This window comes from Bos taurus, chromosome 8 (genome assembly GCF_002263795.3).
Source record: "Bos taurus isolate L1 Dominette 01449 registration number 42190680 breed Hereford chromosome 8, ARS-UCD2.0, whole genome shotgun sequence".
Taxonomy (NCBI): domain Eukaryota; kingdom Metazoa; phylum Chordata; class Mammalia; order Artiodactyla; family Bovidae; genus Bos; species Bos taurus.
In genome coordinates, this window is record NC_037335.1 from 59,312,528 (window position 1) to 59,337,560 (window position 25,033).

General features: G+C 47.0%; 2 protein-coding genes across 2 annotated transcripts; one reads left to right on the plus strand and one right to left on the minus strand.

Annotated features, from left to right (window-relative positions):
• Window positions 1-1,416: 1,416 nt before the first annotated feature.
• On the plus strand, window positions 1,417-5,630 carry C8H9orf131 (chromosome 8 C9orf131 homolog). The gene is made up of 2 exons (XM_005210132.5): window positions 1,417-1,716; window positions 2,103-5,630. Exons 1-2 carry the CDS (start codon window positions 1,486-1,488, stop codon window positions 5,562-5,564), a joined length of 3,693 nt encoding a protein of 1,230 aa, XP_005210189.1. The 5' UTR covers window positions 1,417-1,485; the 3' UTR covers window positions 5,565-5,630.
• Window positions 5,631-9,262: 3,632 nt separating this feature from the next.
• VCP (valosin containing protein) lies at window positions 9,263-23,996 on the minus strand. Its single transcript, NM_001034294.2, is given in 17 exon segments — window positions 9,263-9,930; window positions 10,082-10,236; window positions 11,669-11,824; window positions 12,099-12,407; window positions 12,604-12,816; window positions 13,064-13,186; window positions 13,277-13,441; window positions 13,861-13,973; window positions 14,357-14,492; window positions 14,571-14,704; window positions 15,326-15,428; window positions 16,736-16,867; window positions 17,545-17,675; window positions 18,250-18,392; window positions 19,474-19,646; window positions 19,832-19,943; window positions 23,720-23,996. Coding segments are annotated over 17 exon segments (2,421 nt in total). The 5' UTR covers window positions 23,737-23,996; the 3' UTR covers window positions 9,263-9,824.
• Window positions 23,997-25,033: the final 1,037 nt, after the last annotated feature.

The window sequence follows — 25,033 nt, forward strand, 5'->3', positions numbered from 1 at the left end:
ATGGGGCAGGGTGAGAAGAGAGGCACTGAAATGTATTGCAAAGGCAGATATTGAAGCTTGATCCAAAAAAGAGGAGTTGAAATGGAACAGAGTGGTGATTTTAGGGGAAAGAGGAACAAAAGAAAAAAAAAAAAAAAGATCAAGCACATTTGATTTACTGTCATCCTTAACATGAATGCTTGCAAAAAAGATCTCAGGCAACCTAAAGACATGAGATATAAAAGAGGAAACAGACTCTACCTATTAAAGATGGAATGAGGCTTATATTAATAATTAGGAACTTTAAAAGTGATGAAAGATGACTTCTCTTGTTCCCAGTGGTTAAGAATCTACTTGCCAATGTAGGGGACACAGCTTTGATCCCTGGTCTGGGAAAATTCCACATGCTGCAGGGCAACTAAGCCCGTGTGCCACAACTACTGACACCTGTGCACCCTAGAGCCTGTGCTCCTCAACAAGAAAAGCCACAGCAATGAGAAGCCCACTCACCGCAACTAGAGAAAGCCTGCAGACAGCCAAAAATAAATACAAATTTTTAAAAATAAAAGTGATGGAAGACATTTTCACATATTGAGGTATGGGGAAGTCATTCTGGCTTATAAATGATTTGACTTGAACTTTATACTAGCTACAAGCCCGTCTTGTAGTCTATCAAACATACATTGTACATCTGATTTAATCATTGAAGAAAAGGGTGCATTGTCCAGAACTAAAGAATATCTGTTTTGAAGTTAGAGATAAACGCCTCCCTTCGTGGGAGGCCAATGCCAGTACTCCTTTGACGATAAGGCTCCCTTCCCAGGTACCAAGGCCATACTGACTTGCTGTGTACCAAGTAATCTTTTTTGAAACATGGAAGAAATGTACCCCTGTTATGTTTGATGTCTTTTATTCTGACAAGATATAAAGCTGTGCTGGAAACCAGGCTTCTTGGGAGCAGTTCCTCAGAGCTATGAGAGGCTGTCTCCCGGGTTACAGTCTTTAGCTTGACTCAAATAAAACTGTTCTCTATTCTAATCTTACTTTAGATTGGTTATTGATCATTTATGGCAACAAAAGAAAATTTTAACACAGCATATACTATGTACTACTCTAAGCATATAAATGTTTTCTTCATTTAATCTTCAAAACAACTCTATGTGCTAAGTAATAATATTATCCCCATTTTACAGGTGAGAGAATTTAGGCACTGAGTCTTTTGAGACTTCACAGGTAAGAAGTGGCAGAGCTAGGATTTAAATAAGGCAGCTTGATGCTAGAATCCATGTCCTCATCCACAATGCCTGAAGGTAATTCTGATCTTAGGAATCAAGACAAAAGGGGATCACTCAGGTTTCACTGAATGAAGTTTGAGTTGTCTACTGGGGGCAATGTTTTGGCCCTAAATTCAGACAGACTGTTGTTAGGTATGTGGGGGATGGGAGTTCTTTGTTCTGTGATGCAGTGATGACCTCAGGAGGGTAAACTGCCACTAGGCTGAGGAAAATGGAATGGCTGCCAGAGGACCTGCGTGGGTCTGAGGGGGTCGTGGGGCTTCTCTGGAACCAGCTGACCTATGCCCTAGCCTGCAGACACTGTGGCAGCAGCTGCCTCCAGAGTCCAGGGAATCTGATAACACTGTTTTTGTTCATGGTTTGGCAGATCCAGAGGTGGTGGCAGCTTGGGACATGGCAGCAGCTTCAGCCCTGGTACTCTGGGGACAAGATGCGAGGCAAGGTGAATGACACAGCAGTGCAGCTGGGTTAAACGATTCACCACATGAGTTCAGGGGAGGAGTCATAGACATCAATGTGGGCCCAAAGAAGTGACCACATAAGCCTTAAGTGTGAGGCCGGGTGAGTTTTACCATTAACACAACATTTGAAGCCAGGTAAGTGCTCACTGACCCTAGATGTTGAGTTATGTAAGGAAATGCTGGTCTTCAAATGTGGCTGGGTAATGGCCATTAACACCAGATGGGTAAGGGACTGTTGTCCCCAGACGTGGGCCCCAGTGAGTGACTGTCCACTCTGGGTGTAGACCAGAGACTGAGGCCTTCATGATACACACTCTGTGTCTCTGGAAAGCCTTCACACCTGACTGTATCTTTCTCCCCTCCCCAGGGCCTACCACTTCTGTACCGTGTGGCTTTCCTTGATCACCTGTGGAAGCAGAAGTCAGAGGAGGAAGAGGAGGCATTTCTGGATCCACTGAAGACATGTTCTCTTCCTAAAGAAGCTCCTATTGGAGAGCAAGTCACTACAGCCCCATCTCAGCCATCTTGTAATTCTGAAGGCCTCCATAAGGCCCCAGGGACACTAGAGCAAGGACTCACACAGGCCCCAAACCCTCCCCGATCCTTTCCCACCTTTCAGATCTTGACCAACCTGCCTGTGAGGCACACGACAACATCAGGGAGCCGCCCACAGGAGAGAAAAAGCCAGTTCTTCTGGGGTCTGCCCTCTCTGCACAGTGAGTCCTTGGAGGCCATCTTCCTGAGCTCAGGTGGCCTTTCTCCCTTGAAGCTATCTGTTAGTCCTTCTGTCTTCTTTAACAAGCTTGCCTTCCTGCCTAGATCCCCAGTATTGCTGCTTCCCTGGTATGGCTTCCCAACCCCACTTCCCACCCAGGAAGCCCATACTACAGAGGATCTGGAAAGGATGGCCTCTGATCCTCAACAACTTCCCTCTCCATCTTCCCCTCCTGTCCCATCACTTCCCCTTCATCTTAACCCCTTTCCCATGGACCGTAAGACAGTCCTATCTGGCACTGAAGCAAATACACAGTGGCTTACGCGGCAGAGAGAGATCCCTTGGGTCTCCGGGGATCAAGCTCTGCACCAACAGCCTAACTTTCAAAGAACCAGACCCTCCAAGCTCTTCTATTCATCTGAGGTCTGGTGGAAGGTGCCATGTGATCCTAGTCTCCAACAACACTTTCCAGACTCACTCTCTGCCTCCCTAGCAGAGAATCCCTCTAGTCTCCTGGGAGCCCTAACTAGGTCTGAGGCCCCATGGCAGACCATGGGGCAAAAGGAGGACCCCAAAATCCCTGAGCCAGCAATGCCAGCTACCAGCCTAACCCAAGCTTCTCTGCCAGAATGCCAGGGAGTCAGCCCTCTTGGAGGCCCTTCTGGATCTGAGGCCCTCTGGGAAACCATGAGGCAAAGAGAGAAGCCTCAGATCCCTGAGCCTGCCATCTTGGTCCCTTGCCAATCCGTAGCCCCCTTGATAGAGCCTCAAGGAACTAACACCCTGGGAGTTCCACCTGCAGATATGACTCAATGGGGAACCACAGGACATAAAGAGAGTACTCAAGCCTTTCAGCCCCCAATGCCAGCCCCCTGCCAGCCTCTAGACCCTCTATCAGAAGCCCAGGAAATCAGCCCTGAAGGAGGACCTTCTGCAACCAAGGATTTCTGGGGATCCTTGGGACACAGAGCTAACCCTATGGCCTCTGGGTCTCCAGTGTCAGCCCTCTGCCCTTCCCCACATCCCCTGCCAGAACTCCTGGGAGGCAGACTCTTCGGAGAGTCATCTGGATACGAGCCCCAGTGGAGATACAGAGAAAATTCAACAAAATCTTGGGCCTCGGAGCCTCCAGCCTTTGACCTTGACCCAGGGCTCCATGGAACCAGATCTACTTGTGTTCCTTCAGAATCTGAGACTCCAAGGAAAGGCATGGAGAGTAAAGAAAATCTCTGTGTCTCTGCAGACCCAGTTTCACCTCCCAGCTTCCCCTCAGCTTCTCTGGAGTCCATAGGCACAGGTGTCCAGGCAGTCTTGTCTGACTCCAACACTTTGAGGGGGGCCATAAGGCAGAGAGAGAACCTCTGGACTTCAGAGTCCCCAGGCCCTGGCCACAGCCTCTCTCTTGCTCCTGTTCTAGAACACCACAGAATCAGTCCTGTGGGAGGCCTCACTGGGTCAGAAACTGCATGGAAGGACACTGATCACTCCAGGAATTCCTGGGCTTCTGAATCCCCATCTCTGGCCTTCAGCACACCCCCAGTTCTTGTACTGGATTCCCTCAGAGCTAGCCCTATGGGAGTCCCATTTGAATCTGAAGCTAGATGTGGGGACCTAGGAGGGAGAAAGGACTCCCGGACCTCAGAGCTCCCGGACTGCAGCTTACCCCAAGACCCACATGGAGCCAACTCCTTGGGAGTCCAGCCTGACTCTAAGCCTATTTGGGGGGATGTGGAGCAGAAAGAAATCTGTTGGGTTCCTGCGTCCCCAGTGTGGAGCCCCAGCCCACTCCCAAACTCTGTGTCCAAGTGTCACACGAGTGAGCCTATTGGAGACAAACCTGACTATAAGCCTGAGGAGGAAACAGTGAAACATACAGAGAACTGCAGGACCACTGAACTCCCAGCCGCAACTCCCAGGTTCTCTGCTCTTCTACCAGATCCACACATTGACCTTGAGTTTGTGAGAAGGAATATGCAACATCTCAGAGGGATCATCCAGGACCCCAACCCTCCAGCAGTGGATCACCTACAGCCAATACCCTGGCCTCCTGCCCAAGCTCAAGCTCTGAAGATTGAGTCCAACCAACCTGGCCTACCCAAGGGAGGGCTGTTAACAGGGGCTAACACAGAGACTCCATCCTCCCAGGGTGAGGCTATCCCAAAGGTACCCACCTACTCTGGGATCCGGCCCTGGCACTGGAGTAAGGAGCTGGAACTCAGGCTGGAGAAACTACAGCAGAGCCCTGCTTCCAGATCTCCAAGTCAGTCATTCAGCAGCTCCCTTATCCTGAGCTCCACAACTCAAGCCACCCGGAAACTCTCTTCTTGCCCACCACAGCAGACTCATCCCCCAAGTCTGTGGCCGCACTCTTCAAGCTGTCATCCCCCTAAAGCTCAGAGCACAGTGACTCAGCCTGTCCAGGTCCCCTACTGTTATCACTCCCACTTCTCTTTCCAACCTCAGACACAAAAGTCTGGCAGGGCAGAACAAGGGTCTCGGAAAGAGCAAAGAAAGCAAGCAAAGACAGTGTACCAGATCTCACCCCAAGAGTCATATGTTCACATGGAGGCTGGTGAGAACTGCCTGGGCCAGGAAGAGCCCTCAAACCCTGTGGTTCTAGCCTCAGGCAGGAGACAAGACAAAGCTTCAGCCCTATCTTCAGCCAAAAAGAGAGCCAGCCCCAGGAAACCCAAAGGAGGAGACTATGGAGAAGCAGATGCAAGTTTGGGGTCATTCACAGTTACAGAGGAAAGCCACCCAGCTCAGGCCAGATTAGCAGAGAACCTTGTCAGTAGACTTTCACGAGGATCTCAGCAGAGCAACCAGTGCTCTCCACACACTGCTTTCTACCCCCAGCCTCACTCCAAATATTTAAGTTCCCAAGGTCAGAGAGGGGCAAGGCTGGGAACTCCTGACATTCTGTCCCCTAGGCACTGTAAGCCCTGCCCTTGGGCATGGAAGCATCTTTCCTCCTCACCTCCCGCTCCCCTTACCAGCAGTCTCCAAAGGATATTAGCCAAGTTTCTGGGTACCCATGGATCCATGCCCACCAAATCCATCAGCAGAGGAAAGCCTGGTAGTACTGGCACCCAATATAAGTATCCCAAGAAATGAAGCCCAACCAGTTGGGAGGCGGGGAGACAAAGGAAATGCTAATAAACTAGCTGAACTAGAAAAGTCCCACTCACGTCTTTTTTTGGAGTCTTGGGTACTGGGAATGTCAATTCCCTATGCTGCTGCAGCTGTTACATCCTCAGGATCAGGGTCCCACATGTAGAGAGCTTGGGATTCTATAGGCTTAACTTTCTTTTCTAGCTATTCACATATGATCAACCTGGAGTCCTCTACAGGGTGAGACTGTTAAGGCCAGGAAAGCACAGCCCAGTGTTGCCCTTGAGAAAAACTCTGCAGGAAGTCAACAGAAGAAAAATATACACAGGAGCACAACTGATCCGAGGCTAGGCAGCTGTTATTGGTCCTAGGCATGATCGCCTTCTTTACTTGATCCACAAATCTATCTTTCTAGCCAGTTCTTGTCAGCCCTCTGCTCTCTTTCTCAGGTTTAGCTCATGCATCCCAAGGTCACAAAAGTTTATCCCTTTTCTATCATATCGTATACCCATTTTTTGATTGCAGTTTGTAATACTGTTATTACTTTTCTACTGCTGCCATAACAAATTACCACAACACAAAGTTCGTTAAGTCTGATATATGTCTCACAGGGCTAAAATCAAGAGGTTGGTAGGGCCATATTTCTTTGTGGGCACTGGGTAGGGTTCATTCCTTGTCTTTCCCAGCTTCTAGAGGCTGCCCTCATTCCTCAGCTATTGGCCCTCCTCCTCCATCTTCAAAGCTAGCAAAAGAAAGTTAACTTTTCCTATTATGTCACTTTTTCTTCCCTCTCCCACTTTTAAGGATACTTTTAATTAAATTGGGCCCATCCTGACAATCCAAGATACTTTTCCCATCTTAGAGTCAGTTGCTTAGCAACCTTAATGCCATTTGCAACTTTCTTTGGCCATATAGCATAACATTCATAGGTGCCAAGGATTAGGATGTGGACATTGGGGGTGGGGGGCACGCCGGGTCCAGAATGGCATTATCCTGCCTATCACAGATATTCATTCAACCTGTTACATTTGCTGCAAATATTTTCTCCCAATTTATGTAGCTTATTTTCTAATTTTAAGGTGATTTTTACCATGCCAGAGTTTAAATCTACCATTTTTCTTTATGGCTTCTAAAACACTTTATTCTAGCACTTTCATGGACGTATACTTGTTTACTTATGGCTGTGCCTTGCATGTGCAATTTTAGCTCCCCAACTAGAGATCAAACCTGTGCCCTCCTCAGGGGAAAGGGTGCAATCCTAATCACTGGACCACCAAGGAATTTCCACAGATGTACATTTAGATTATTAATGTAACTTTTGAGTAGGGAATGGAGGGAATCTGATTCCCCCAGCCCTGCAAAAAGATGTCCAATTTTATCAACAGCATTAAAAAAATTTCTTCACCCCATCCCATTAGGTGCTGTATTTCAAAACACGGGTCATTTTTAAACCATCTCTAGGCTTCAGGTCTGCATATCTAACCACTTACTGGTATTGTTGCATATTCAACTTGTCTAAAACCTACTCTTTTTCCCTTTAATCTTTTCTTTCAATGCGTGCGTTCCTATTGAAGGGTGTACGTCCACCCCAATACAAAGCCAGACGCCTGCCATCCTTGATTCCTCCTTTATCCTCAAAAAAAAAGATGACTATCTTGCAATTTTTTGGGGGGGGGGAGTGGTGGTGGTGGGGCATGTTGCAGATCTTAGTTCCTCAATCAGGGATCAAACCCAGGCCCACAGCAGTAAACGCACCAAATCCTAACCACTGGGCCACCAGGAAATTCCCCAAGTGTTTTTTTTTTAAGTGATTTATCAGGAAATCCCTGGTGGTCCCGTGGATAGGCCTCAGTGCTTTCACTGTGGGAGCCCAGGTTTGATCCCTGGTCATGGAACTGAGTGGAGAAGGCAATGGCACCCCACTCCAGTACTCTTGCTTGGAAAATCCCATGGATAGAGGAGCCTGGTAGGCTGCAGTCCATGGGGTCACTTAGAGTCGGACACAACTGAGTAGCTTCACTTCCACGCGTTGGAGAAGGAAATGGCAACCCACGCCAGTGTTCTTGCCTGGAGAATCCCAGGGACGGGGGAGCCTGGTGGGCTGCTGTCCATGGGGTCGCAGAGAAGTTCCATCTTTGCTTTTGCCTCTGTGGTAAACTGTTGGTCCTCTATGATCTAATTTGATGCCATATTCTTGATTAGAAACCCATCTTCTAATCATAGAACGTGATCTGCTGTAAGACTCATTCCAATTTCTTCCTGAGAAACTTGTGGGGAAAAAGAGGGACTTGCTTTACAGTTCACCTACTGGTTTATACAGAATTCTGCAGGTGCATGTTGACAATAAACCATCCCTCACACTGCCTTCTACAGTTTACGAAGCACCATCAATCATTTTATCAGACTTGATAAAGAAATCTTGAGACCCCAGAAGAGCTAAGTGCCTGTTTGATGCTACACTGCTATGAGCACACATGTCAGAAGCAAAACCAGGCCTCTCACAAGTCTGCTCTTGTTTTTTCCTAAAGAGTCTATAGAGTTCCAACCACCTTCCCTATAGGTATACTGTGTGTTATAAGTGAGTACAAAACAATCATTCTAACATAAATTTCTGTAACGTATTATTAGTACCCTTCACGTATTTTGTGGGATCTTGCCATCCGCGCTCTTCCCACAGCTTGATGCAGAGGTATCAAATGTCTTTTCTCCAAAAGACCCTGCCTTTGGTCTCACTGAGGTTAGGCTGCCACAGGGATGAGATGGTGCAACAATGTAAGAGTAAGAAGACTGAAAGCTGAGCCATCAGGATACCTAAATGGTGTGAAAACCAAAGGAGGAGCGAAGACAACATCTGGTAGAGAAAAGTGTTACGGTTAACAGGGAGAGTCAATGCAAATCACAAAAGTGTAAGAATATCTATTTCATAGCACATGAGTTCAAGATGCCCCAATTTAATCAGTCTACGTAACTATCTTGAGTCCTTGCAGATTACCTACCTATAAACGTCAAACTGGAGGCTGGTGTAAATACTAGAATGACTAGCTTGATTCAGCAGGTTATTTTCTCTGCATCATACTCCTCTTCAATAAGGCATCATGATACCGATCCCAGAAATACTAAGTGATTACGCTGGTACATGTTGAACAAAGAAGACACACTATACCTAGACAAAACTATGCAAGCAATCATCTGAAAAACTAGGAGCAGGGGAGGATGTTTAGTTTAGAAAGAAACACATCCAAAACTAGAATTTTATATTAGAAAAAAAGCTATGTTTTTATAATACAAATTACATAAAGGTGGACATAATTGTAAGTGATCCTCAACCAGAACATGAATATATGAAAATTTCTAGATGCATCAAGAGAACATCCATCTCCAGAGACTATACCCCAACCCAGCCTTGGTCAGGAAAAGGGGACTCTACAGGCCTAGTCTCACCATCCCCATCAAATATAGGTAGAGGATGCCACATTCACCACTTCTGAAGTTCCATCAGGCTGCACCCTGCCCTCCACTGCAGTCCTATCCAGTGAAACCACAGACACTGGGCAAGGTAGCAGTACACCAATGTTAATCAGGAGGGGAAGAGGGTGCAACCTCACTTCTAGTATTTCACATTTGGAAGAGTGCCTTGGCAGTGAGGAGCAGCCCAAGGCCCTTCCCAGGAAAGAAGCAGGCACAGGGGCCAGGACTCAGGCTCCATTTTGACCCAACGTTTATTGTCCTTTTACAATATGTCGTTTTTGGTTTAGAAACTGCTTGTGATTAGTTTTCCAACATTAACTCAAAAGCATGTAAAATAAAAATCAACCTACTCTCTATATAAACACCCAGCAACTGCAGCCCTTCACCCTCCTGCCCAGGTTGGGTAGGGGAAAGGGAGGGCTTGGGCAGCATTGAGTGAAGTGCAGATGCTTTGCTGTGGGGACTGGTGATAATGCCTTTGTTCACACCCACAGAGGTTCCTCCTGCACTGCTCTAAACTACAGCAGAAATGGTATAGGCCTCAGGCCCAATTCCTTGTTGGTAATTCACTCTCTGCCTCCCAAATGAAAATCGCTTTTATTTTATCGCTTTTGTATTAAATTTTTTTTTTTTGCAACAGTAACCCCCTGTCCAGAGTCTGACTGTAGCTGAACTGTTCAGACTGAGGAATGGAGCAGGCTGTGGGCGCACGCCTGGTCCCTCCTGGGCGAGCGCCCCCACCCTCAGGGAACAAGGTCCAGCCAGGCCAGCTCACTGCTTGCTGGCCACCACCACTTAGCCATACAGGTCATCATCATTATCTTCTGTGTATACACTGCCACCTGTGCCACCGCCACTGCCCTGACTGGGGCCAGCTCCACCCTGGTTTCCTGAAGGGAATCTGTATTAAGAGCAGAGGCAAAAAAGAGGGTTAGGATAGGGCTTGTGTATGATTTTCACAATTACCCCTTCTAGCATCCTTAGGGCTCCCACTACCTTGGTTGTATAGTTCCCCAAGACGACTTAAAAATAGCCCACTGAAACCTAGTTACCTGAAGCTGCCAAAGCCTCGACTCTGCTGAAGGGTCTGAGCAAACATTTCATACTTCCGGATGTCATTATCACTGACAGAACGGCGGGCAAAGCGCATAGCTTCCTCAAAGTGATCTCGGCGGATCTCAGGCACTGGATCATCCTCTTCTACTTCCTGTAGGATGGGTAAACACAGACCACCAGGGCTGGTTAAGGCTCTGCCTGGATTCCTTCCTTAGCCTTCCTGACCCCATTATTGCAGCAGCAGATTGGGCCTCTGCTATCCAACTTGAATATGCTGCCAGGCCAATATTCCTAAAACTGAGTCACTGCCTTGCTTAAAAACCTGCCAATGTATTCTGGAAATGGTAAAACTGTAGGGACAGATTTCACTACCAAGAGCTTATGATGGGAATAAAAAGCTGATTAAAGTGACATGAGAGGGATTTCCCTGGCAGTCCAGGAGTTGACACTCTGAGCATCCAGTGCAGGGGGCATGGGTTTGATCTCTGATCGGGAAACTAAGAATCCGCACGTTGCAGCCAAAGAAAGGGGAAAAGGTGGCATAAGGGAACTTTTTGGGATGACAGAAATTTGTCCATCTCAACTGTGGTAGCAGTTACAGAACTTAAAACATACTTGTTAAAAAGCATGGAAACAGTATACTAAAAATAGTGAATTTTACAAAATGTAAATTATACCCCATAAGCCTTTATTTTCAAAAAGAAAATGTCAATGGCTCTCAGTGCTTATCACAACTGAATTATACCTTACCCACAGGCCTCACTTCCAGTAACACACAACCTCTTTAATGTATCCAGGTTCTCCCAATTCCTGCAGTTCTATTCCTCAACCAATCTACTTGGGTGACTTACTTCTTCTACCCAACCTCTATTCTCTTTATAGCCCAGGCTCACACCCTATCTCTTCTACTAAGAAGCCACTCAACTGCTGTGACTTTGGATCACTGTAGTTTATAAGCTTTTATAAGAGGGAAAGAAACATCACCAATGGTAAAGAAAGCCAATTACTTATTTGCTCATTAAGTCAGTTTCCAACACTGTGCCCTGATACAGAAGGAAACAAGTGAGAGAACAAGAGTCCCCATCTTTATTGAGCTTATAACACATACATATCAAATTCTCCATTTGAATTACACTTACACTTTTCTTACACTTTTGTGATTTGCATTGACTCTCCCTGTTAACCCTGACACTCTTCTCTACCAGATGTTGTCTTCGCTCCTCCTTTGGTTTTCACACCATTTAGGTATCCTGATGGCTCAGCTTTCAGTCTTCTTCCTCTTACATTGTTGCACCATCTCATCCCTGTGGCAGCCTAACCCCCTGAATTAGGGGGTCCATGAAACACCAGGAATAGGTCCATAGATCCTAGCTTCTCAGCCCTGCTCTATTTGTTTCTATGCTCATTTCTTCTCAGCCTTTGTAATTCCTGATTGACATGGTTATCTACTTAGCATTTTCTCTTCCATGGCATGCTAAACATCTGATAGATGAACTTTCCAAAACCTTACACTCTAGGGCACTGTGGAGACTGTCCCCTGGCTCCCTACGATGGGCACATCTGGGTTAAGGATGCAGACTCACCATTGCTGACGGGTTGGTTTGCCGCTCCCGTTCTCGCCTAATTTCACTCTCGATCGATTCACGAATGGCCAACTTGCAAGCACGTTGGCAAATCTCGGTCAAGTCAGCTCCAGAGAAGCCATTAGTCATTTTAGCCAGGAACTCTAAATCCACATCCTAAAAGAAGCAACAGAGCTACCTTAGCTTTTAGCCTCTTTTCCCCTGAGATACACTGATCTTTGAGCCACCAAAGCACTTCCAATTCCACTTTGTTCCATCTCTGCCACCAGTTTTATTCCTTATTCTAGATCATCTTAATACCCTCAAATTTTCCATCCTTCCTTTTCAACCATAACCCCAGGAATCCCCAATGGAACCTTGTCCAGGAACCAAGGAGCATTCCGCACAGCCTGCAGATTCATGACCCTGTGACCCAAGACCTTGCACCTGCCTTGGCAACTGGGGACTTGCGCAGGTTGGCCTTGAGAATGGCAACACGGGACTTCTCATCGGGAAGCGGGATATAGATGAGCTGATCAAGGCGGCCAGGTCGCAGGATGGCAGGATCAATGATGTCAGGTCGGTTAGTAGCGCCAATGATAAATACATTTTTCTTTGTGGACATGCCATCCATTTCTGTCAGGATCTGGTTGATGACTCGGTCGGCAGCCCCACCACCATCTCCAATGTTGCCACCACGGGCCTTGGCAATCGAATCCAGCTCATCAAAGAACAGTACACAGGGGGCAGCTTGGCGTGCCTGTGAGAGGGACAGATGGACTTGAGCATTAGCACAACTGGGTCCCTCAGACCTGAGAAAAAATGGAAAATAAAGTGACCTTCACTGCCCTAACTGAGCTGCCAGAATGGGATGGTCTTAATCTCCCAAAGAACAGCCTCTACCCCTAACTTGTTCTCAAGCAAGTGAATTGATAGCCCAGGCACTTGTAGCTCACCTTGTCGAAGATTTCCCTCACGTTGGCCTCAGACTCTCCAAACCACATGGTGAGCAGCTCAGGACCCTTGATGGAGATGAAGTTGGCCTGGCACTCATTAGCAATGGCTTTGGCCAGCAAGGTTTTCCCACAGCCAGGAGGTCCATAGAACAGTACTCCCTTGGAGGGTGTCATGCCAAACTTGAGGAATTTGTCTGGGTGCTCCACAGGATACTAGGAGGAAAAAGAAAGACGATTTGGGGATATCTCCCCCAGTTTGAGAGAAACTCAACCTAACAGAAGCATCCTCCCACACCATCTCATGGTGTAAGGCGACAGGCTTCTTGGTGCTTCCAACCTCAGAACAGCAGGTTCCTGAATCATGCTCATAATTTCTGCAATCAATATGCCAACACCCCAATACCACCAGCTCAATGACAATGTGCTGAGACAGTGACCCACCCTGGACCAAGCATCCTACCTGGACCAGCTCCTGAAGCTCACGTTTGACATCCTCCAAGCCCCCAATGTCCTCCCAGGTCACTTGTGGCACCTCTACCACAGTTTCCCGCAGTGCTGATGGGTTGCTCTGGCTCAGGGCCCACTAAAAAGGGAAGAAAAATTGGGGATGAGAATTGCCAGGAAAGAGATCAAAGTGCATGTGCATGTACCTGAAAGGGAGAGCGGCCCTTACTCGGAAGTCATCCATAGTAACTGCCAGGGAGTTCATGACCTCAGCATCAATGGTCTCGTCTTCTAGGTCAATGAGGTCCATCTTCTTACGGATGGCTTGCAGAGCAGCCTCAGAGCACAGGGCTGCTAAGTCAGCTCCCACATGCCCATGAGTCTCATTGGCTACCTGCAGAGAGAAGATCTACTTACTCTCCTGTCTCTGAGAATGAGACCTAGCTTAGATGTCTCTATTCTGCCTTAGATAACAGAAACCTGCCCTCTTCCTCTGACTCCTATCTCTGGGTCCTCCATTTCCCTAAACACATACCAGCAGCCCTTTCATTAGCTGGACTTTAAGTATTCAAGCCTGCACTTGGGGCCTAGAAATAAAGCTGCCCCCAATATTCTGGTTCACCCTAATTCACTGTAAACCAAGAAAAATGCCAACCCTAGTTTCCTGGATTCAATCTCAGATCACTTCCCTTTCCCTGCCCAGGAATTAAAATCAATCGCCTCCCATCTGAAGCTTCTGTCCCTAGTCAGTTCCCTTCAACTGTATGGAAACAAGACATCTGAACTTTTGGCCAGCCCTCATCAACATGCCACCTGTTCAAGGTCCACATCATCTGCCAGCTTCATGTTCTTGGTGTGGATCTGAAGAATTTCCAAGCGTCCTGTAGCGTCAGGGATTCCAATATCCACCTCTCTGTCAAAGCGACCTGTGATATGATGCATAGACAGGGATCATTTCTGGTGCATAGGGAAGAAGGGCCCAGGCCTAAGGCGTCCAACCATTACACTGTGACCAGGAAATGTCTGGTGTTAGCACTGAAAGCCCCATATCTTGGGAAATCCCTCAGTCTCAGGCAAACCAGGATGGGTGGTTACCCTGGACATGACAAGGAATAAGGGAAAGAAAGGACCTTACTCTTTACCTAACTGCAAAGGGCTTCATGAAATCCTCAAAAAAAAAAAAAAAAGAAATCCTCAGGATTAGGTGACTTAGATGAAGGACAGATATGGGATCAACAGGATTAAGCCCACTGGAGACATAATCTCCACGTGAGCAAAGACAGCAAAAAGAGTTATTTGGGGTCCTTACCAAATCGCCGTAGGGCTGGGTCAATGCTGTTGGGTCTGTTGGTTGCTGCCATAACAATGACATGTGCTCTCTGCTTTAGGCCATCCATGAGGGTCAACAACTGTGATACAATACGCCGCTCCACCTCCCCATGGGTCTGTCAGGACAAAATGTCCGGTCAGAAGTGAAGTCAGGACCTTTTAAAACCCTACTATCCCCTTGGTTAAGTTCCTACTTTCTCTCTTTTGGGAGCAATGGCATCCAATTCATCAATGAAAATAATAGCAGGAGCATTCTTCTCAGCCTCTTCAAAGGCTTTACGAAGGTTGCTCTCAGACTCACCGGCCAACTTGCTCATGATCTCAGGACCTGAAAGCAAGTAGAATGCATGAAGTGACAAAAATACATCCTTCCTCAATCTCAAAAAGTATTCAGATATCTTGTCTGTCTAGCTCAGAGACAGGTCCTGGGTGAGAATGTGGTAACATCTGCCTACTTTCTCACAGCCCCTACCAACAATTATCCCAGGGTAGCCACCAAGCCAGGATAAAAGGAAGTCAAGGGGCTCAATACACTTATCTCAGTTGAGCTGAAAGGTATGAAGATGGTGACAGCAGATGCTGTGGGACCTCTGACCAGAGCAGAAGGAGCACCGGTTGGACCTCTACCAGTGAAATATCATTCTCAAAGAGATAGTTGATCTCAGCCAGTCTTTCCCCAAACCCTCTCAAATAAGTAAGCACTCCTCTTTAATGTCTTCAGCCTGTTAACGCTCTTTCTCAAGGTAGGATAAATCAAGGGACACCAGAATAGCATACCCTCCTGTTGCTGTTTATCTGTCTGCAATGGACTTTAGAATACAAACACTGAAGTATACATGAGGCTATGTATACAAATAAGCATGTCCATGATTTCTCCTGCTCATGAGACTGGGTCATGCTTAGCTCAGAGTGGAGTCCAACCAAACACAAAGTGAACCAAGTCTCCTACCATTGATCAAAAAGAAGAAGGCGCCAGTCTCATTTGCCACAGCTCGAGCAATCAAGGTCTTCCCAGTCCCAGGAGGTCCATAGAGCAGGATTCCCCGAGGAGGCTGAGGACCAGTAGAGGGTTGATTAGGTTCAGACTCTCATCTTCTCCAAACCCCAGGTACCCTAAAATGGCCTAAGAAGGACTCTATTTAAACAGGATGAGAATTAGAGCTCAACTCGGAATGAGCCCTCAAACAGCAGTTGCTAGGAAGACACTTTACTTCAGACCATACTCACTCCTCTTTGCAGCAGAGATAATAATGCCAGAAAGCTGACAATACTTATGAAAAAATAGGAGACAGACAGCAGAGAAACCACACTAAGAAACTCTTAGTGTGAGTGAGTCTGAAGATCTTGGATCTAGGAAAAGTAAGAGGGCATTAGGCCAAGGGCATGACTTTAGACAGGTAAGAGCCAAGGACTAGCTCAACCATTGAAGACTGTTGGCCAGAGGCCCACTCACTGCTATAATCACAACCCTCCAGGATTTATTATCATGTGGGAATGCCTTCCCCTACCAACAGCCACAAGTTTTCCTCTTTGAAGTTGTCTTTTCTCTGGCTTCATCCACTGGAAGGATATGGAAAAGTACCCCCAGAAAAGATAAATTTATTTACACAACGTATATTAGGGAAAGGGATAGATAGAAACTTCATCTTCAGGGTGTCCTATGATACAGGAACAATTGAGATGTTACATTTTAGACCAGCAGTTCTCAAATATTCTGGACTCAGGATCCTTAACACTGCAAATTTCCTTTACTGCTATTGGGCAACACTTGGCTTCCCTGGTGGCTCAGAGGATAAAGCGTCTGCCTGCAATGCAGGAGACCAGGGTTCGATCCCTGGGTTGGGAAGATCCCCTGGAAAAGGAAATGGCAACCCACTGCAGTACTCTTGCCTAGAGAATCCCATGGACAGAGGAGCCTGGCAGGCTACAGTTCACGGGGTCACAAAGAGTTGGACATGACTGAGCGACTTCACACACACACATTCTAGACAAGCTGGCAACTATGGTGAGACTTTAAATAATAAATATTTAAAACAGACTATTTATGTATTTATTGGGTTCATTAGATCCATTTATAGGGCCCATTAGATAAGAATGGTCTTTACATTTTGAAGGCTGTAATTAAGAAAAAAAAATTCAACAGAGAACTTAAATGGCCTACTCTGTTCTAGACCATTAGTAGCTTTAACGAATTTAGAGTGTTTTATAAACCTGAATATAGTACTTCCTCTCGAATCCAAGGCAATGATGAAACACAGATATGAAAACATATCTGAAAACAGATATGAAACACAGATAGACAGTGAGTTGTTGTTAATCACCACAAGTATTCTGGGCTAACAGAGCCCAAAATACTCACCTTCACACCAATGGCCTTAAAGAGGGCAGGGTGTCTCAAGGGCAACTCCACCATCTCCTTTATCTGAGCTAATTGTTTCCTGCAGCCACCAATGTCATCGTAGCCCACTTCATTCAAGGACTCTTCCTCATCCTGAAGATGGAAGAGAAAAAGAAAAGAAGGTAAGAATGCTGCGATCAGCAGAAGGTGAGTTTCTCTAAAGGTGGTATAGAGAATCTGCTGTATGAGAAGATTCTCCTCTAAGGGGATCATGCCTCAAAGAACAATTCAAAAAACCCCAGGGCAAGAATTTCTTTATTTATATGGCCATGCTGCGCAGCTTGTGGGATCTTAGTTCCCCAAAAGGGATCAAACCTGCACCCTAAGCAGTAAGAGTGCAGAGTCCTAATGACTGGACTGCCAGGGAATTTCCAATCTTTGCTTTTACTTTATATTTGTTTATTTATTCCATGGCAAAGATTTCTAGCATAGCCTTTCCTCATTACATTGTCCTTAGTCTTATTGCAGTGGGTTCCCCTAAGACCTGAAGCTAGAAAGTGTGGGAAATGGGCAGGGGTCTGGATGTCATCATTAGCATCACTTCTTCAAAAATCATTTCAACCACTTGACTCATTAGGCTCAATCTAGATTTTAAAGATTATTGATATCAGATACTTCTAAAAAATACCTAGGTCCAGAAATGAATAGCCATGCTTTCCACCTCTGGGAAGTAGCTTAACCATCAAGCCTGAGGATTCTTTGGAACTACCACACTACTGCCCTGCTGAGCACTCACAAAGTGGGATACCGGGATCAGGAAGAGAACTCACCTCTCGTTTGATTGGCTCCCCTTCACAGTGGATCACTGTGTCTGGCGCAACAATGCAATAAGGACTGGGATCTGTCTCCACTACTTTGAACTCTACAGCACGCATCCCACCCCGGACAAGGAAAATGTCTCCTGTGAGAGCAATCAGCACAAGAGCAGTCAGAGGTTATCTATCACCAGACCAAGCTAAGAATTCCCCATCAGAACCTGGGATCTAGAATGCCAAGTTCACTAGATACTGTCCTTTCTCCTTCCCATCCAGCATCATTAAGCATCAGGCAAAAAGAGAAAACGAAATTGTGAAAAGTCTCTCTGCCCCTCAAAAGACAGTGAATAAAACCTGATGTGCCAGGAAGAAGCCCATAAGATTTTTGACTTCTGAGGTATAGATAACCCAAGCTTGCACAACCACCACCACCACCAGCAGAACTGTGCTAAGTATTAAATACACTGTGGACTGTGATACACCCCAAATTGCCCACCTCTTCCTTCAGAGATACAAGAGAAGATAGCTTACTGTACTAGAACAAGCAGTGGGAATGGGAAAAAGGGGAAGTGCAAGGAAGCAGGGAAGGAGAGAGTACACATGTGCGGAATGTGTATGTATGCATACATGTATGAGAATAGACAAAGATGGACCAAGGTTTACTTTTGGGTATCCCTACAACAATAGCCCTTGAGTTCAGTCCTTAGAATTATTTCTCACCTTTCCGGATGGGTCGATAAGCTTCCAGGAAGTATGGCTTAAGGTAAACCTCAAAGAGATTGCCAGTGATGCCTTCCACTGTGTCATCGATGGGTAGTACATGGATGCGTTTGCCGTACTTCACATCAGGGCATGGCTGGATACTGAGAATGACAAGCAGACTCCACATTACCAACCACACTGCAGCCCCAGGCTCTGGGTATCCAAAAGGGCCTGGCACAGAGAGCTGATGGCGAGCCAAAGAGAAAAGGCAGGGATGGCTTTAGGTGAAGAGAGGCAAGAGGGTAGGGTGGGAGTGAAGGCAAAGCAACAGCCAAGCAGAACAGGTCATACGCAGGGTAGAGTGATAGAAGGGGGAGCCTCTAGAAGAAGCTGCTGGGATTGCCCACTCCCAATCAATGAGGCAAAAGAAAGACCCACACATCTGGAATCCCCACGAAGACACAAGAGGGAAGGTCTTCAATGAGACATATCCAAGGATAACCCATTCTGGTTACTACTGGTAACCCAACATTACAAAAGGGGACCTTAGTCTGACAAGTGTCAGGGTCAGAGAAATACAAGTGAAAAAATCATCTTGGTCAGATGGTCAGAGCACCTTGAGAAAGTGACTAAGCACTTTCAGGAAGAAGGCTCCATAAAACCTAGAATCCCCCCAAAAGAATCAGAAACCTGAGATGTTCCTGGCCAGGTGACAAGATGGTTGGGTAGCAGTGGCCAGTGATGACTTCAAGATGGAGAAACCTCTTGCCTAAAGTCTAATCACTCAGACTGGAACTATCCAAGGCCTGGCTCAAACTATGCCTCTCACCTCGATTAGCTTGGATCTTTATACAAACCTGCTACGAGTCCACCTTCCATGCCCATACTCCCATCTCATTCTAGCCCCGACAAAAGCCATCAATGCAAGGCTATAAGCTTATTTGGCAGATACAGCCCTCAAATGGCATCCTAAACCAAGGTCTATGGTGTGACCCCTGGTAGAAAAAAATAAAGGTACCAAGAAAGTCAAGAAATGCCAACCTGTCCCAAGGGTCATGAAGAGGCAGATTTTGAAGTCCCAGAGGCAGACCCAAAACCTAAAGACAACCTAGAAACCTAAGTCTTCCCATGGCCTGCAAGCTCCCAGTATCTGCAGTTGCCAAGGCCTTTATGGGGGTACTGCCTGTAAAGCAGGCAGTCTCTGGCCTCCCATCCCTGAGGGGCCAAGAACTCCACACACACCTGATAACATCCCCCAGGTGTACGCGAAGGTTATTCCGAACAACTCTATTCATTCGAATCTTCTCATCAGAACATGTGTCATCAGAAAGCACAATGCACACAGCTTCCCGCCTCTTCTTTCCTTTCAGCAACACTGTGTCACCTCGGAACAACTGCAGTTCATCCATCTTGGGCTGAGGAAAGAAGGTTAAGGCCTTTGGGTCACTGGGCCAGGGGATAAGCAGCAGCCCTGGAGGTTGGGATTCCCAGTAAACCCCATTCTATCTGTGGTCACTGCAAGAAAAATGAGAAAAGAAACCTGGGAAAAGCCCTCAGGTTAAGTGCAATAAGCAAAGATTGGACTGTGGACCCAACTTACCTGGGACAAGGATACCACACTGTTGTCCTCATTGATGGCTTCATCAACAATTAACCGATTGGGACGGTTTTTCTGTTTAAGAATGGCTGTTGATAAATCATCGCCTTTTGAACTAGAAAGAGAAAAAGAAGTCAGTTCCAAAACAAATTCCAGGAACGTCCCCACCAGTCTCTAAAACTCATACTTGGGAAAGAAATAGTACATTGATGAAGTTGTCCCCACACAGAGCTCAAATAAAGAGAAAGTAAGCCAAGATCAAGAATGCTTATCAAGTACATATTACAATTCCTGTTTCAGCAACTCTTGGTATTCCGAGTACTGGTATCCCAGCTGTAAGACCCCAGGTGATCTTGCCTAGGGTCAGGAAACTAAGAAAACAAAATAAAAGTGGAGGCTGAGCAGTAATTAGAGAAATGGAAATAGTCTTAGACAGTACAGAATAGTGATTAAGAGAAGGGGCTCTGCAGTCAGACCTGTTGGGTCTGAATTCCAACCCTGCCACTTAGCTGTGATCTTGGGCAAGTGATTTGACCTCTCTGGAGGCTGATATAAAATGGGGACTACAGTAGCACTCATCACAGAGGATTACTATCTTAAAATAGTGAGATGTTGAATGCAAAATGGACTGTCTTAAGTGATATATGAATGTCTGGCATATGGTATCTGACGTTTAGTATGATTAGCATTGCAGAACACAGCGCAAGCTCTTTCTTTGCTGACCTTCCTACAGTAAGTAAGACAACCTCCCATGGGGCTTGGAGAGGCCCCAAGCCCCACAAAGTAAGCCTGGAAACTATGAAGAAGAATCATTAGAATTACCCTTCCTACTGGCTAAACCTGCTGAACGCCAGAGCATTCTGTACACCACAGGAATGCAAAGCATAAAGACCATTATATTTGAAAAAAGCGAACACAAAACACTATCAGATCTGGAATCTTCACCAGAGAGAAGCTCAAGCTCAAATGGAGTTTCAAGGTTATCTCTGCAAAGACACACAACTCCATGGAGTTGGTTCAAAGTTAAAACCAAGAAATGCTGAGACATGGGACAAATCCAAATCCCTCTTGTCTAAATCAAGGTTGCCTGAGTCTGAACTCAGTTTAAACTACCTAAATAAACTATCTAAATAAACTACCTAAACCACTTCCCAACACCAATTTCTCTGCGGGCTCTCCCTTTAAAGAGAAGGTCTTACCTTCTCTTAGTAAGGCTCAGGAAAACATGGGCATTAACCCAAATAAGGAGGCCAGACAATGGAAAACACCAGGGAATAAATAAAAAGAAACATTTCCCATGGATTATTTCTTCACTCAACAAATTAACAAGGGGTGTGTCTGTGTGTGTGTGTGAGCTTCCTGGCACTAGGGATCAGAATCTGTCTGCTGATGCAGAAGACTCGGGTTTGATCTCTGGGTCAGGAAGATCCCCTGGAGGAGGACATGGCCACGTACTCTTCAGTATTCTTGCCTGAAGAATTCCATGGACAGAGGAGTTTGGCAGACTATGGTCCATAGGGTTGCACAGAGTTGGACATGATTGAAACAATTTAGCATGCACGCATATATTATGTTTTTCCCTGGTGGCTCAGATGATAAAGAACCTACCTGCAATGTGGGAGACCTGGGTTTGATCCCTGGGTTGGGAAGATCCCCTGGAGAAGGGACTGGCTACCCACTCCAGTATTCTTGCCTGGAGAATTCCATAAATACACCAGGCACTGTTCTAGGATCTGGGAATTATCAGCCAACAAAAGACAAAATAGTATTCCTACTGGAAATATCTTCACAATTTGCAAGAAAAAAAGATGTCTGTATTCTAGAATAACAGCTAGGAAGTTAACAGGATTTTTTTTACATCTTTTGGTCCTAATACATTCAAAAGTAATATTACACAAATCCCACTCATCTAAAAATGTTGTAAGTTTTCTGCTGACCCTCTCACATAGCCTGGATCTTTATTCATTCCCTTTAATTTCCAAGAGTGGAGTTTTCTTAGCTTAAATTTGCCTCCCCCAACCCAAAAATCCCCTGGAGAAGGAAATGGCAACCCAATCCAGTATTCTTGCCTGGAGAATTCTACGGACAGAGGAGCCTGGTGGGCTACAGTCCATGGGGTCACAAACAGTCGGACACAACTGAGTGACTAACTTTTTAACCCAAAGGTGGTGATCACAATGCTGCAGAGGCATACTCTTCCAATGCTGATAAACATCCTGGAAAGCAACCATGGTCAATATGAGAGGGCAATTTAAATCCATCAATTCTCCCTCTCTCCTATGCATCAAAGTATCCTTCAAGGGCTGCCCATCTTCCTGTCTGATGTATAGGACTAGGGCTAGACAAAAATAAAGTATCAGGAGCCTCTAGCCATCACTTTGTATTTTAACCCCAAAGCTGCATTCTAGGAAAATCTCCATTCGGCCTACATTCCTGACCCTGGCACTGGAGAAGAGTGGGATGCTCTTAAAAGACCTTTAATTCCACATCTATCTACTGAGATCAAAGGAAGTAATCTCTACATGATGGAATTCAGTTTGATCCCCGGCCAACAGTCCTGAAGAACTGTTTTGGGGGACATCCCCCTGGTCTTCGGCATGATTCAGGCCCTTTTCAGAACCCCAACGGGCCACAGGAGACTTGGACAGAGTTCAGGTTAAGAGTCATCAAAATGACATAGAGATCAGAAACTCTTATGATGCCAGGTTTCAAGAATTCTGGATTTTTACTTTCAGTCTTGGCAACTAAAGACTAAGAGACTACTTTAATTATTAAGTAGTTCTTTTAAATAGGCACCTGAGTAATACTTCATCTCAATTCAGAAACTTGAAAAAAGGGAACACGTCTCAAAAAAAAAAAAAAAAAAAAACCCCACCTAAACTCTCAAGTCAGTAAAGTGATTTGCATAGAAGGGTTTCCACAGGATGGCAGTGTCTCCCCTTATACTCCTAGTATCTAAAGCCCTTGATTCTAAAACGGGCAGAGGTGGTCAGGTTTTATCTGATGCTTTCCTGAGCAGAGGGCCCAGGATTTCTCAACACTGCTGCTTAGGGAAAGGAATGTGTGAGTTTAAGGGAACTCTAACCTTCACACCACAAAGACTGAAATCTAGAAAGGCCGACAAAAAACGACCTGAGATTTGAATTTTATCAAGAACCTAAAGAATCCCATTTCACAACATCAAGGAAAACTGACGAAAGCCTTCTCGTATGAATAACAGGCCTCAAGTATTATTAATATGAAGGCGGCCAGAACCGAACGGCTGGGCCCGCCCTCTCCTCAACAGCCTCTCACCACTCAGGTCTTTAACTACTGGCCACGCCAACCCAGCTCTAAAAGGGCTTTCGTGAGCTTCCCTGAGCTCCCAGGCCTTTCCCAGCTCCGGCCTCCGCCTCGGTCTCCGGGCTAAGGCCTTCACGTGGCTCAAAGTCCACGCCCACCGGGCCCAGTTAGGGCGTTGGGCCCGCCGCGGGGCCTGCGCTCTCCTGGGACCAAAGGCCCAAAGCGGGTGGCAGATCAGATCGCAGGTGGGCGCCGCAAGCCCCCGGGGCTCTGCGCCGTCAGTGTGAGCCCGCAGAACTCACTAGGTCGGGACGGCCCTTCCAAAGGAGCCAATCAGGCCGGCCCGGGCCTGCATGACACAGCACGATCTGGCCCAGGCCCCGACCCAGGCCCAACGCAAGCCCCGCCTAGGGGGCGCGCGGGTGCGCAGCTGGGCCCGGTGGGGTCCGCGGCTCCTCATTCGCCCCCTTCCTCTTCTTCCCTCTCCCTCGTTCCCTGTCTCCACCTCCAAGACGCGCCCACAGCCAGGCCCGGCTGGGCCTACCCAGGGCGGTGGGTCTCCCGGTGCGCGCACCCACAAGGGGCGGACGGGCGCGCGCACACACTCACTCAGCTCCGGAGGCCATGGCGCGCGCTTCTCCCAGCCGGCGGCTGTGGCGGACCGCGGGTAACGGCTCTGAGGGGTGGCAGGCGACCGACTGGGCCGGGACTCGGCTCTCCCGGAGGGGGGGCGAGTGGCGGCGACAAACCCGCAGGCCTCCCTCTCGTTTCCTCCCAGCGGCACTAGGGCGGTGGACGAGCGGGCGGGCGACGCTAGCGCCTGATCCGCGAGGGGGGTAGCGGCGGCGACGACTCAAACGACGGCTGCAGACGCTTCGCTAAGACTGAGCGGAGAAGAGCCGAATCATCGGAAGGAGAGGTGCTCTCACCCCAGCCAATCAGCGTCTGCCCTGGCGACTCCCGCCCGCCTCTCCGTGCCTCTCCCCAGCAACCCGCGGACCGGAGCCAATCAGGAAATTCGTTTGTGGCCTGGCTCCCGCCTCAGGGGCGCAACACGCCTAGTAACGCCACGTCAATTGGCCGCAACGCTTCGCTTCCTCGACGGATTGGGATTTCCGACCAATCAACGAAAAGAACAGGGCCAGATCGACTGGCGAAAGGAGAGCCTTTATCCCTGGGAGGCAGACTCTCCCACTTGGCTCCAGTTCATTGGCTCCTGAGTTTACCCTACTAGAAAAACCTGGCACAATGGATTGAACCCTTATATTAGCCTAGTCCAGTTGTATTGATAAACTACACACCCGTCTTCTACCAAAACCTGAGTATTCACTCTAACCCCTCTCCTTGCTCCTTCAGGACGCCGGCTCCAGCCACCTTTATTCTAGACTCTAACACCCTCTTAATCCACTCTACCCTATCGTCATTACACTCTTTGGTAATCGTAATCCCATAGGCTTTACAGTTTCTCGGGACTTGGAGATACATGCTTCCTTTCCACTGGCTATTAATATTCATGGCTAAAGGAGGGAGTAGACTCAAGTCCAGAAAGGAGTCAAAAGGCAGCTACAGAACACACAGCAGATTCAACAGAGCTCAAGGCAGCAAGAAAATTGTACACTGAGTACAATTTTGAGTCTTGGAAGTCCTTGGGCCCAAAATGCCAGGTTGTTGCTGTTAAACTGCTAAGTAGTGTCCGACTCTGCAACCCCACAGACTGCAGTGCGCCAGTCTTTCCTGTCTTTTACTATCTCCCAGAGTTTGCTCAAGTTCATGTCCAGATCGCCAGGTAGCCCTAACTATTCAGTCTGCAGCTTTGGGGGTCCGTTGACTGCATTCACCCTTCACCCCCTATTGACACAGACATATTTGACTCAAACAGTGGAAATCCAAATTTGGGATTAGGGTGGGGGTGGGAAATTCTTT